Here is a 14,062-nt window from a genome sequence, read left to right on the forward strand (position 1 = left end):
GGAGTTTCCATTCCAGTTTGGACTCTCTCAAGTTACTCTGCATCACTTTTGTGGTTCAATGCAGCAAATGTTATGCATGAGTTTATCGTGTGCAGCAATAGATGCATGGCACAAAAACTCCTAAGACATCAATGGGATTAGATTGGTGCCTGCAGAGATGTTGCCATTGAGAATTTTCTAGGCAGGACATCATTCTGCAAATGATTCAAGGACACAACCCCATTGGCCCAGCAATGATCGCGTTTTCTACATTTGTCTTAAATTTTTTCATCTCTCTTGGGTTTCTTCATACTTTCTGTGTTCCTGTGGTACAGTCAGGATGCTTTAATAATCTCTCTGATTGCAAGGACTACTAATTCCTTGTTTCCAGGTATAGCTGATAAAAAAAAAAGGGTGTTTAATGTTCTTTGCGGTTCAGTTATGTGTCTTGCCCTAAATCATTGCTCTACCCTGAATAGTCGTCTTTAAAAATGAGCTTGGTAAGTCTGAGTAGGCATTGGACTACACTATTTGCACACAGTATTTGGGAAGCAAGGTAAAGTTGCTGCTTCTGTTAGTCCTGTTGTTGCGCTTCTCCCCAAAGTGAATGAGCTTCCCTACCTGTTTGGGCCCGATTGGTGAGCCTTACCAAATCCTGGTCACAGTCCCACCAAAATTACTTGGCGGTGGAAGGTTGCAGTGATGTTGTGAAGGGAATGAGGTGCCGTGCATGGTCCTGTAGTGGAAACTCATGAAAGGCAGCCTGCCCTGGCTTTCCAGAATCACTTCAGTCCAAGTGTGGTGGTTAAAAATATCGTCTCTTAAAATGAACTTTTCATGTGGAAATTTTGGAGACAAATTTGGAAACTCAGTGTGGGGCTTTTTTATCACTTGGGGTAGACGGCAAGTGGCCATACTTGAACTGTTTTCCTCTCAGCTGCTTTGATATGTTTGCAAGTCACAAGCTGCGTAAAGAAGATGCCAGAAAAGTGTAGTGAGAGGAAGAATGCTTGTGGATGCGTCCTATGCAACTGAATGCATATGCTGCTAAGAAATTCTAACAAATCTTCTTTGTCCAGTGAAACTTCTTAATTAACACAAGTGGTGTGATACTGCATCACTGAAGATAAACCAGCAAGTTCAAAATAATACAAAATAATGGCAGAAGCAAGCAGAACCTCATTATCTACAGCAGTCATGCTTATGGAAACATTGCCATCCCTGATGATGAGATGGGCTAACCCTGTTGATGGGTTGATGTTCCTTTGGGGAAAGTTTCCACAACTGGGACAAGTTTTTGTTTTCTGTTCCACTTAGGGGTGTCTCTGCTCATTTCCGCTCTCCTTCCCCTCCCTCCCCAATGCCTTGTTTATCTTCTTCCAAATAGAAATGGCATGTGAAAGCCTCTCTCAGCAGGCAGCCATCAGTCTGCTTTAAAGGGGTACTGCATGGTGTATGCAGCTGGCAGTGACCTCCCTGCCAGGCCTTTCCTGCTCTGGACATCAGAGTATAGGGTTGAGCTCAGTGTCTTCAAACTCTGTAGTGGCTGATCTCTTCTGATTTGGTTGCCTGGTTTAAGAGGAGATGATTAAGAAGATCAAGAAGCTGCTGTGAGCATTTAATATATACAGCGTTTAATCTTAACCAGTGCCATGTCATTACCTATCCAGTCCTGGAAAGGACAGGGTTTAGGTCCTACAGAGGAACAGGAGTCTTGTAGACGATGCATGTAATCATCTCTACTGAAAGACCCTATCTTTGTGGAAAATGCTTGAAATTCACAGGAGCAGTATGAATACTTGGGTTTCAAACCATATCTAGTAAGAAACAGCAACAGCTGAAGAGCAGCTAGCCGGCAGTAAAACACAGACTCCTTACAGCCGGAGTCTTGAAAGAAAATCCTTGAGGTTGGCGTCCACTCCAGAGCATGCATGGTCAGCACAGATAGATTAAAAAAATACAGTGTCCCAGCTCTTTGCTTGATAGTGTGTAAGGATAGGCACATAGAGATATTTTTTTTCCCCTCTAAATGAAGTGTATTGTCTCTGAGAGCCCATGTTGTAGGAGGGGGAAGGGAAAAAAGATGGAAATTGGATTAAGTCACTGGGCTTCAGGCCTAAACATTTCCTGCTTTTTTTTCTTTTTGCCTGCCTTTTTTTTCTGTAATACACCAGCGCTGCCTAGCTCACGTGCTGAGCTGTGCAAGTGTGCTCTGGTCCCTGCCTGCGTGCAACAGGCAGCTTGGCAGTGCCACGTCTTGCCTTCAGGGAGTTCCAGGGCAGCAGGAGCATAGCTGAGCTCCTGCTGCAGACCTGGGGATGGGAATTGTCTTGGCATGGGAGTCTATACAGCAGTTGGGCTTGAGCCAGGTAACGCAGGCAGTGCTTGCTTATCCCTGAGTTGTAGGAGCACTAAATTCATACTTCCTTTATAGCACGGGGTTTCTTTCCATTTTCCAGTTTGCTGGAAAATTACCTTGTGAGGAGATTGTGTTTTAAGACTTTAATGGATGATACAGCTTTCTAGCCAAGGAAATTAAAGCTGCTTCTAAAAGACCTTGAGTAGAGGAGCCGCTGTCGGGTGGGAAGGTGTGAGCTAATCTGTTGTGGGACGGGAATGTCTGGTGAAATTGTGCAGATCTGCCATGGGTGAGCTGGGCAAGCTGAGCATGGACACGAGCGGTGCAGGAGACCCACCGAATTCTTCCAGCTATCCTGTTGGTGCCCTTTGCCTCAATATTCCAAATATTTATCTGATTCTTGCCTTTAAACAAAGTTAACTAATGGTTTTAACTTCGTCCAACTGGGAATACTAGGAAGGAGTAAACTTCTAAAGCTGAAGGCCTGTTCCCAAGAGGATTCCTTACACGTTTTGCTGGTCTGGGATTTGGGGCAAAGACCTGCACAAACACTGATGCATCTGTGGTGGCTTTTTTAGAGTCCTGCAAGGGAATTTGCAGAATCCCCAGAAAGGAAATCCGCCTTTTCAGCGAGAATGCTCATTTGACAAGCTGCCAGTTCTGAGCTAAGCCTCATTTAATAAAGATTTAGTCTGTGGGGACCTGTCAGTGGAAACTGAATTTGGTGAGAGTGTCTCATTCTTTTCATTGCTGTAGTGCATAGAGGCTTTCAGCCAGTATTATGGAGAAACTAGAGATAAGAACATCCAATTTAGAGGACCCCCTTACCTCTGGGAACATTTCCTTGCTGTGTAAGATGGAGATTGCTGAGTTGGTAACAGCTAAGGGAATAAATGGATTGTTATTTGACTTCAACCCAATAGGACTCCAGTGTTCACTGCTGATTAGCACAGCTTAGATCTGCATTCATGGGCAGAAAAAAAAAATCCAACCCAATTGTTAAGCAAATCCTTTCTGCTCGGTGCTTTCCATCTCTCTTTGGTTTGTGATATGAGATGCTCTGATGAATTCTAGCACCTGCCCCCCCATGCAACCTGTGGAAGTTGAGGTGTGCAGATGTACCTGCGCTATATATTGTTTAGCCACAGCTCTCAAAACTCTGGTGCTGATTGTATTGCGTGTTGGTTACTGCGATAAACCAAGTATCAGCAAGGTTGTGTCTTTTTGGCCTCTGCACTGATGGCTTCTGTGAATTGGACCAAATATAAAGGCAGTGTTGAAAGTCTTTAATTATGAAATAAGGGGTCAGAATGTTAGTATGGAGGAAATTATGATGACTCTTTAATCAACCTAGCCTTGTTCTCAGTCATTGCCTGCACAAGGGCACTTGAGAAATTAATCTGAATTAACTGGAGAAATAAATTCAAAGCAGATTAGTTAAACCACTTTAAATGCACTAAAGTGAATTAAACTACACTGAATTAAGGCCATTCTAGTTAAACTACATTAAAAACCTGTGTGAACACTCATTTGTAATTAAAGTGGCTTTAGTTCACAGCTCTAATACCAATTAACTGTGGAATGCCCTTGCCTGTGTAGATAGATTGCTTCTCAGTGTTGAGGAAGCTAGCCTGTTTATTTAACCAACTTGGTTAAACAGATTTGAGCTATGTAGTCATGCTAGGAGATGTTTCAACTGTAGATCTGTTTTATTCTAATGTGTCTGCTGTATTGTCTTAAGGTGGTTAAAAAAAAAAAAAGCATGACATAATCCTTGGCATTTTCTCTTTTCCAGAAAGGAAAGCCAACAGCCAAAAAAAGCTAAAGGCAAAGTGTTGGCCTATATTGCTTGCTCCAGTGTGGACTTGCCATATGTAATCTACTGCACTCCCTTAACAGCGTGCTTTCTCTGGGAGATGCCTGTTTAAGGAGATGAGACAGTGGAACCTGTCCTCTGTTTCCATGGTGCTCTTCCATGCTGCTGAGGGATCCCTCACGAAGGAGAATACATCTCAGTACCGTGGGAAAAGCCTCTTCCACAGCACATTTCCTGCCCAGCCTTGCTCCTCTACTGTGTTGAGTACAGTAATTGGCCTGGGAAGGCCTGTCCCCCAGGCAGAGGAGATATGGATGGTTTAGTGCTGAGATCAGCAGTGGTTTCCACATCCTTCCCCCACACTACACTTGCCAATACATGGTTGGCTGCATTCCCCTCTGTAGAGGCTGTGGGATGAATGACATCCTGAGACACTTAAGTATCTCAACAAACACCACGTACAGCATTTTTCAGAAATGAAAATCGAGTCTCTCAACACACAGCATGTTCAGAACAAGTTGATGAGGGAGTCAGAGCGTGTTCCTCGTGTTGCCAGCATTACACAAAAAATCAGTTTGGTAGGACATAGTTACTTATCGTTGAGTAAGTAAGCTTCTTAGAGATATCCTGAAGTCTGCAAAAAAAAACGGTGTAGGAAGTAGTGTAGGCATGACACTATCCCACAGCAGTTTCTTTTCTTAAGAAGACTTCCGTCCTTCATGGAATAGAGATGAGTGCTCCTTTGGCAGCAGCCCAGTTTGCTTCATTTGTTCTTCTGGGTAAACGTTTTTCTCTTCCCACACTCCTTTAACCTCTTCTCTCTGTTTTATTATCACAATCTCAAGTCGCTGCATGGAAATCCAGAAGGAACATTAGTTGCAGATTCAGTGGAAAGCTTTCTTTTGGCAAAAGCTAACTTTAAGGCAAAACTATAAACAGTTCTCAATCTGGCAATGATTAAGACAGCTGTGTTGTTGAGATGCTCAAAAGCTGTAGCTTTTTTGTCCTGTGGGTTGAAATTATGAAGTTTTAAGATGAAATAACTTTAAAATTATTGATGGAAGATTAAAAGCGAAACTGCATGCTTTTCAGGAACCACCTGAAGGCTTCAGCTTTGCTCTCAAGTTTCTTAATGAGGTTTTAGTGGCCTTTCTAACTAGTAGTAAAATAGCAGTGCTATCCAGAAATAGCTATCATCTATTCCATGTGAAGAGCTGCTCACTATGCCATGCTGCTGTTAGTACAGTTAAGGTCTAAAGAATGTGGTAATTGGAAGTTGGATAGCTTGAGATTGGTAAAACTTGTACTTAATAAGCACATGGATTATTTTGAACTCGTGTGTATTCAGAATTAACTTTTTAAACCTGTTCTGCTGCCAGGGCTTCTTGTGCCAAGTAACCTTCATGGCAGAGGGCAGGTGGTGGTGTGAGGAGGTGTCCCTAAGCCAACGCTCCTCTGTACAGTCGAGTGATGAACAAACAGCACTTAAGGCAGTGCTAAACCTTGACACTTAAGTGAATGCAACCCAACGTTTACCTCCTGCGTTACAATGCTTTGTGGCTTTATTTAGGCTTTCTCTTCTAAGCAAATATGCTCAAATGTATCTTGTATATCCTTTTCTCATGTTATGTAGATCATTTCTTTTTGTGACTGCGTATGTAGGATGGGATGGAGTATACATCCCCTTAAGTGCAGTTTCAGCAGCTAAAATTAGCCTTCCAGGACCACAGCGACCAGAGCTATGTTCAGGTAACTAATGCTGTGGATAGCAGTTTGGAACTTGCGGTCTGAGAGCTGAAACCAGCTGTCTCGCATGGAAATTTTTCATCCAGTAGACAAGTATATTGGTTGAATCAGTCCGCACTGACATAAGGCGTGATCTCGGAGACCAAGGGTTGTGCTAACTGAAGGCTGATCTGCATATATGTCCTTAGGTATAATATCAGCACCTGTGGGGTACCCCTATACCATGTGGAAGAGCTAACCAGCCCCAGGTATTTTTGCAGATGTTTTTGCTGTGCCCTGTGTCTTTTTTATTGTGATGGTGCCCTGCTCTGTGCATGGATACCTAGATATTTTCTGCCTCTTTTTTGGCTTCTTACTCCCATTGAGAGAGTAAATACCATGAATCCTGGCAACCGTGCTGGAGCTGAGAAAGGCTATTAACACTGCAGCAGGCTGTTGAGCACTGTCCCTGCACAAGACCGAGTGTATTCAGGTTTCGTGGTGCCTTTCCAAGCTAGCAATGCTGCTCGTGGTTACTTCCCCGTGTACTGCTATTAACTTCTCTTTTGAAAGTGCTTCCTAACACTGTAGCTTTGTCTCCTGCCAGTCTGGCTGATACTGCTTGGATTTACGCTCATTTTCAGGGACTGCTCTGTCTCTACTTCTGCCATTAGTGTCAGCACAGTGGTAAAATGTTGCTCCTCCAAGTTGTCTCCATTTTCCTGTAAGGGCAGTTCATGCATCATTTGCTATAAAGGTTCTGATAGCTCAGCAAATGTTTGAAGACGAATTGATGCTCTTTTGTGGCAAAAGGCCCAGTGCATAATTTTACATTTACTCAGGATAACGTGGCCTTGGATAACCGAGTCCCAGATTTACTGTTGCAGGATAGAGCGTCTGAGGGTTTATCCAGCCTCGAGCCCCCTCTTTTAAATACTGTCGTTTAATCCTGAGAAGCAGGCACAGGCATATCTTTGGTTGTGACCAGGCTTTTACTGCCAGCCAGTCTCTGGGTCCTAAACTGACTCATCAGTCAGAAAGATTAATAACTGCTCTGCTGGATGATTTCACTTGTTGTCATGGCATATATCCATAAATGGAAAACAAATATGCTCTGGAAAATGAAACGCAGATCGTGGTGTAGTGGCCAGCCAAGTCCTTTTGGCCAGATGCGTAAATTAAAGCATATATTAAGTGTCGAGAACTTCAGGTTGTTTGCTGCATGGCAATCTTTAACTTATTTTTTTTTCTTTTTAGTATTTTCCTTTTTTTTTTCCTTTCCTTTTTTTTCCTCTTGATGGGGGCTGTTCCCCTACATCTGGAGCTGCAGTGTGAATTTTTTTGCTGATACAGAGTCACTGGGAGAATGTTTCAGCTGGGTTCGTCTTTCCAGTGGTAATGCCTTCTAGCATGTGCAGGAAGGTTGAGGGTGTGAAGAAAGAAATGCAGGCAAGCAGTGCAGGAAAGCTTTGCATTACAGCAGCCTGACGTGTTTAAAAAATAAAGAACATCCCTGAGGAGCTCTGGTACGCCGAATGTGTTAGTTAAATTAGTATTGAGTGCTCGTACATGGCAAGCCTTCAGAAGTGGGAGAATGTGGGGCTCTGAACGCAGCTTCCCTCTCGAAGGCCCCTTTCTGCTCAGGAACTCAAACAGTATGCGCACCATCTGGCGTAATCATGGGAAAGGGGGATAGGGCTTTTTCCCTTCCACCCCCACTCTTCTCCATTAAAGATCCCAAAGTTCACTTTCTGCAACGGGACTGGCTTTCTGCTGTTTAGTTTGGGAAAGCAGCACCTGTAGGCTCCCCCCATCCCAGTGCGCTTGATGGGCTTTGGGTGGGTTTCTTAAGGCTGGGAAAGCAAACAGCACATGGCTACGTGGAGTATCTGTGATGCAGCAGTTCAGTTTAACTAGCGTGAATCTCGTTATGTATGGCTGGTGGGCCCTACGGTCTGTACGCGTTGATGTTTGCTTGGCTGGAAAGTACGTTGTGTGGCTCGTATAGTTTGCCAGGATAATAACTCAGCAGGGAGTACCTATGGAGCAGGCTGGGGGGAAAGAAGGGGAAGAAAAGCCTATGAAGAAAAAGTTACTACCAGACCCTGCTAGAAACGGTCACCAGTTTTGTGGAGAATCTTACTTTAATTGCAGCATTCTTTGTTTTATTTCTTTGACCAGGAGGAAGTTATTATTTTCAATCAGGAGGAAGCGTATAAATGTTCTTTAAGGAATTTCTGCATGGGGAGGAAAAGAGATATTGGTTTAAAAATCCCAAACCTTTGTTTTAGGTTTGCTGATACAGATCCATGTCTGCCTTCCTGATATTGGGGCAGCAGTAGGTGACTTCGGCCCTTTCCAGATATTTGTTTCTAGTAAGTTGGCATTTGTCACCACTACCAAGGGTTTATCCAAAAAAGCTTATGGATAAAATAACATCGTTTTACTTGATTCATTCATGTAGGAAAGTGTGGCTGGGTTTGGTGTTAGAATGGATTTTAAATTTTTTAAAAACATATTTTATTTAACAAAATTGTTTTGTATTTTTGGGTTTCACCCAGGATTTTCCAAACAAAAAGAAATTGGAATGGAATTAAACACTTATTGCTTTCCTTTCCTCCCAGGAACATCTGACTAGAAATAGGTATAACACAATAATTCGACTTGTGACGGGTTCAAACCAGTGTGTCTGTAGCATCCACATTTGTTGTACCTATATATGTGGATGGTATATGGAGGGGTTTAGCATTTATTCTAGGCCTACCTTGAACAGAAGCATTGATTTTAAAAAAAAATGAATCCTCATGCAATCTCACGCATGTATAATAAATTCCTCCCCCTTTCAAACCCACTCATGCACTTGGATTTCTAATGAATAAGCCTGCATATTTATTCATGAAGCTTAAAGAACTATACAGATAGAGGCCACTGGCTGAACTTTTTTTTTCCTTTAAATCTGCTGACCTCTGATCGGGAGTAAAGAGGAAACCCTCTCTGATTCAACCCTCTCTGATTCACTTAGGCTGTTTGCAGACTGGGACAGACAAAATGGCTCAGCTATTTACTGCTTAGGTACAGAACGGGGTTTCATCAAGTGGGATGCAGAGGAGGGGATAAAGTGGGGCTAAAAATCTCCTGTTTATATTTAAAAATACACAAAACCCACAAAACAACTTGTTTTCCAGGTATGCCTTCAGTGCTGTCTTATTGCAGAGCCCTCAAACATCTGAGCCCTGATTCACGTTCCCTGCTATGGCTGTGCCGTGCTCAGATGTGATGCCCATCTCTTTTTTCCACAGGCCCTGTTGCTGTTGGGTGGCATCGCTCTTTCCTGCCTTGCTCTGGACCTGCTCTTTCTCTTGTTCTACTCATTTTGGCTGTGTTGCCGCCATCGGAAGAGTGAAGAACATCTAAATGCTGACTGCTGCTGTACGGCATGGTGTGTCATCATTGCAACCCTGGTCTGCAGGTACGGTTGATGCCTGAAAGGGATCTTCCCTGTTATTTGGGGTGGTGTATCCTGTACATGCATTTTCATACTTGGTATGCTGTGTCTGTAGTTAGTGAATATTGGCAGTAATCCATCTTTCCACTTGGTATATGTAGTTTTAAATATCTCTAATGTATTTTCTTCCTTTCTACCACTTGCTGAACTGCCTAATGGTTTGAGCAATGTGAAAAGGAATAGCTAATGTCCTGCTCTTTGATACTTTGCAAGTGGTAAATCAAGGACACTGTGTCCTCAGGAGCTTATTGCTTAAATAGGATGGATACAGTTGAAATATTTATCAGGTCTAGATGGAGATTTCTTAGAATCTAGTGTCCAAAAAAAAATGACTATGTGGGAAAGTAGATTAGGAAGAAAGAGGCACAGATGATTCTTTCGGGTTTGGAAGTATGGGTATTTGACTGGAGTGGATGTTCAAATTTTACAGCCTGTGTAAGACACTGCTGCATTTCATTATCTGTACTAATGTGCCATCTCCAAGGGTTGCTAGTAATGGTGCTAGTGTCAGCAACGCTTCATGTTATGACTGAGCAATAGAAGCTTTTGGAGGTGAGGTGAAAAGAAGGGTTTCTGAAAACCAAGAAAAATTAAGTAATTAGAGGAGAGCATATGCAGAAGTTAAAAGGAGAGAATTTACATTTTTGTTGTTTTCTGGGTTGGTTGTTTGGTTTTGGGGGTATTTTTTTTGTTGGGTTTTTTTTTTCAGTCAACACAGATGAGGATCCCATTTCCTAGAAAGTTAATGATGGGGCATCTGAAAGCAGGGATGTGTTTGCAACCTTCTGGAAGGAGACTTGGACTTAGTTTGTTTTGACTTGGGCAGAATGAATACTCTGAGCTCTATGGATGTGTGCCCTGAGATTGAGCACTGCGTTTCTTACCAATTCCAAATCATCTACTCTTACCCAAGACTCCAGGTGGTCTTAGTTGCCCCTCTGCAGGGCTGACAGGTCTGGGAGCAGTCCCCTATTCAGAAAGGAGACAACAATGAGACGACTGTATTTTGCAGTGTCTTGTGGTTCACTTTTTGTATTAACCTGCTGATAGGTGGTGGATCTGGTATGTGATCTTTTTGGAGACAAGCGTGTTCCTTGAAGGCCAGGCTTAGCTGTTCAAGGGCTAGATTGTGCTACTAATGCATTTGTGTATTTACTCTTTTGAGGCACATACTTAAGAGAACAGAAAACCCCTGAAGTACTGGGACAAACACTGCAGAGCAGACTTTATGTTGTGAGTTTAGCAGCTGGGGATGGATTTGCCTGTAGGCAGGGGCTCAGCATTGAGGAGGAGAGCTAGTGCACTAGCCAATATTGCCATCTTTGCAGGGAGCTCTTCCATGCTTTGCTGACTGCAAATAGCTGCCTGGAATGGAAAGGCAAACCAGAGAACAATTTGCAAAGAAGAAATCTCAGCCTCATTCACCTTTCTTTTCAGTGATCTCAAGAGCTTCAGCTGCATCATTCCAATCCACTGAAAGTGCTGTGGTCCTAATCCTTTCTTACAGAAGCTCTAGCTGATGCTATTTATAGTTGTGCTGCTGCTACAGGCTCTTGAGGCTATTGTTATGCAGCATATGTGTCCAAGACAGCTGCTCCAGAGTGTGGTTGTTGTGTTTGTTTTTAATTGTAGAAAGGGTGAGAAGGAGGTATTCTGCACGTCTCCCAGAGCGTGCATGAGACAATTTGAAGTTGGAAGGTCAGCATATAAATTCTGGTAAACTTGATGCGACTCCCAGTCAAGTCTGCAAGCTGGAAAACTGCTTAGGCTTCCTCAAAATCTGAACCATTTGTTTTCATCCTTGGTGTAGCATTTGTTTTTGCAAGTATTAAATGCAGGAGTGTTCTTAAAACTAAGATTCTGCCTGAAACTACAGTGATATTGGGTGAATATTTGTCTTGACTTTTTTTAATTAAGTTTTAAATTTCCACTCTGAAGTCAGCGTGCTTGAGCGATACCAGGTTGGTACCATCTGTGGTGAGTGAAGGTGCTGTCCAAGCGCCTGCTCTCCTGAAAAGCCGAGATCAGTTTTCTGCCCCTCTTAGAGCAGCTGGGCGCGACAGTGCACTCGAACCAGTGCCTCTTGGAGCTCTGTGCTCAGCGTCTGGCTGGGAATGCAGATATGGCTTCTGACAAGCACAGAATCTAATCTGTGCTAGCAGGGAGTCCCAGTTAGATACCAACAGTTAAAGATTAGTCCACTGGATATATCCTATCCTAGCTGTGCTTTACACATAACAGAAGTGCCAGACTGGCAGGTGCTGCTATGTTTCAGAGTGATGGGGAATAAGGCTATTCTGAATGTCTGTCAGTAGGCTGACCTGGAAGGCAGTTTGCACCATGGTATGCAAGGGGAAAGAAGTAGCTTGGGTGCTGAAGCAGCGAGAGGTTCCAAACATCAGTTGGTTCGGTCTGTCCGAATAGCATGAAGTGGATCGTTGTCTTCCTAGCTGAGAACTAGTTAACTCTGGTTAAGTCCAGCCATGCCTAGTAGATGCTTATCTAGGTAGTACTTAATCCCAGAGGGCTGTTTGTACTGTGAATCCTGCTGAGTACTATGGATCACTGTTTCCTAATGACTTGATATTTCCTGCTGAGCAAAAGGGAGAATGCTGAGCCAGCAGGAAGGCATAACTGGTTTGCAGAAGCTCTCCAACAAAATGTCTCTCTAATGAGTCTTTCCAGTTGCTCTAACCACAAAGCTGCAGAAATGATTTGCCTAGATTATTCCTTGAATACTTAGTTCATTTCTAGCCCTTACCAATTTTGATCGGTTTCTGTGTATGGGGAGTTGTCTTATAAATCGTCTCATCCACCAGTTAGGTGACCCTAACTCTCCCAGAAGGGAGCTCAGCTCTGAAGGTGGCTAGGAAACTTCATGGAGAGGATACCTGAAAGAAATGGGTACAAATAGATGGTGAAAACTTGCTTTCTCAAGTGCCAGTAATAGCGCTTTCCCTTGGTGCGAAAGTGCAAGGTGGTAATTAGACAGACAAATTAACATTCCTCCTGAGAACATGAAGTCTAAAAAGGGCTCTCCTTATGAAGTTCCTGTAATTAAAGATTACTTGGTGTAGTTAGATTATTCATTTCTAAGGATGTGATGTGAATGGCTAGTTTTCATCTTTTCAGACTGGTGACTGGGTACCCAGAGGGGTTTTCACTGTGTGGGTATTACAACAGGAGGATCTCTCCACCAGAAGGCACCTATATGCTCTCTGTATCATATTAACACTCTGCTGTTCATGTATACCTTGCATAATTCAGAAAATGGTTTTTTTGCAGGTCGCATTGCAAACTAATTTGGAATTACACTTGATTTTTCTTTTCTGGTTCTTTATCAGGGGATGTCCTAAGCCCGTGTCACTCTTGCATACAAACAATGGGAAAGCTATTGTCCAGACTTGAATTTCTTGAGTCTTGCTGAAAAGTGATACTGAAGTATGTGTATGCAACCTGCAGTACTTTACATCCTGCTGTTGTAACTGAAGGAATACATAGAAATCATGGCATGCTGCTCTTCTGTCTCATGTCATATAACTCTTTGAAGAGCTGGTATAGCGTACTGTCTCTCTCTAGTGTGTTTCTGTGGGTGTGCACTCATGATGATAATGCTAATCTCAGGAGTGCAGTGTTTTCTTGACTTACCATAAGTGGGTTTCCTAAGACTTACCAAAATGCCTGAGTAGCCAAGTAGCTTTTTAAGTGCAGTATTGAACACAAGGAACAACTTTTTGAATGGCCCATAAGAGCTTGGTAGACTGATTTTTTTAATTTTTTTTTTTTAATCCAAAAATGTGAGTGAGAAGGAAGGCAAAGGAGAGATGGGGGTAGTGGAAGTGACAGGAGACTGACAAAGGTAGGTTTGGGAGGAAGAACTGAGGATGGGACGGTGTGGAGTCAGGAGGAGAGAGGTGTGTGTGCGCTAGGGAGGGCAGTGCGACAGAAGTAAGAATAGCAGAAGTGGAGATGACTTTTCTATAGAAGCGTTGAAAATGCGTTGGAGTATTTTCCAGAGGGTGCTAGGGTGGAAAAAAGCTGTGTCATTCAGGAATGCTGGTCTTGTATCCACGGTGCATGACAGAAATGCAGGCTTCCCCATTGGGCGATGATTTTTGTCATCCTGTGCTGGGAGATGGATCTGCTGTATCTTAGGCTACTGAGCCTCCCAGGGTTTGTGCAAGAAGCCATGTGATTTGTCCTGACCTCAAGGACTTACGCTGTTGGGTTGAGTTGATCTATTTTTACTTTAAAAGAATGCGCTTAAATAGAAGGAGCCCCTCTGTTTCCCTTTAATCAAATAAAAGGTAGTTAAAAACTAGTGCAAATCCTTAAATCTGCTTTAAACAATAGCAACTTATACCAGTGTGTGTAGGCAGGGATTTGAAACAACTGTTGGATTTAGATGAAGCCAAATGCAAACAGAAAACTAAACAGCAGTGGTTCTCTCCTCTTCCCCCACCGGCAGTTCCCCCGCTGCCTGCCCTTCGGCTCTGCACCCTCCTCAGCATGGGTCCGGGCAGCTGCCCCCAGCCTGGGCTTTGGGGATCGTTTCCTTCCCTCTCTAGCATGACAGAAAGGGGAACTGCCACAAAACTGTACAGCTTGCTCCTCGGAAAAGGAATGGCTGTGTAAGTGGCTCTTGCTAGCACAGGGTGTGAATGCGGAGCTGGCTTTT

General features: G+C 43.3%; 1 protein-coding gene across 6 annotated transcripts in view; it reads left to right on the forward strand.

Moving 5' to 3' along the window:
• Nucleotides 1-14,062, forward strand: part of TTYH3 (tweety family member 3) — a 78,615-nt gene that overhangs the window by 31,271 nt on the left and 33,282 nt on the right. For all 6 annotated transcript variants that reach the window (XR_012045038.1, XR_012045039.1, XM_072878574.1 and 3 more), the window contains exon 2: nucleotides 9,179-9,348. Coding sequence is in view for 4 of the 6 variants with exons in the window: in XM_072878574.1 (XP_072734675.1) it covers nucleotides 9,179-9,348 (170 nt within the window). In the remaining 2 variants the exon portion in view is untranslated. The remainder of the gene's footprint in view (nucleotides 1-9,178; nucleotides 9,349-14,062) is intronic.

The sequence above is a fragment of the Ciconia boyciana genome, chromosome 13 (genome assembly GCF_034638445.1).
Source record: "Ciconia boyciana chromosome 13, ASM3463844v1, whole genome shotgun sequence".
Taxonomy (NCBI): domain Eukaryota; kingdom Metazoa; phylum Chordata; class Aves; order Ciconiiformes; family Ciconiidae; genus Ciconia; species Ciconia boyciana.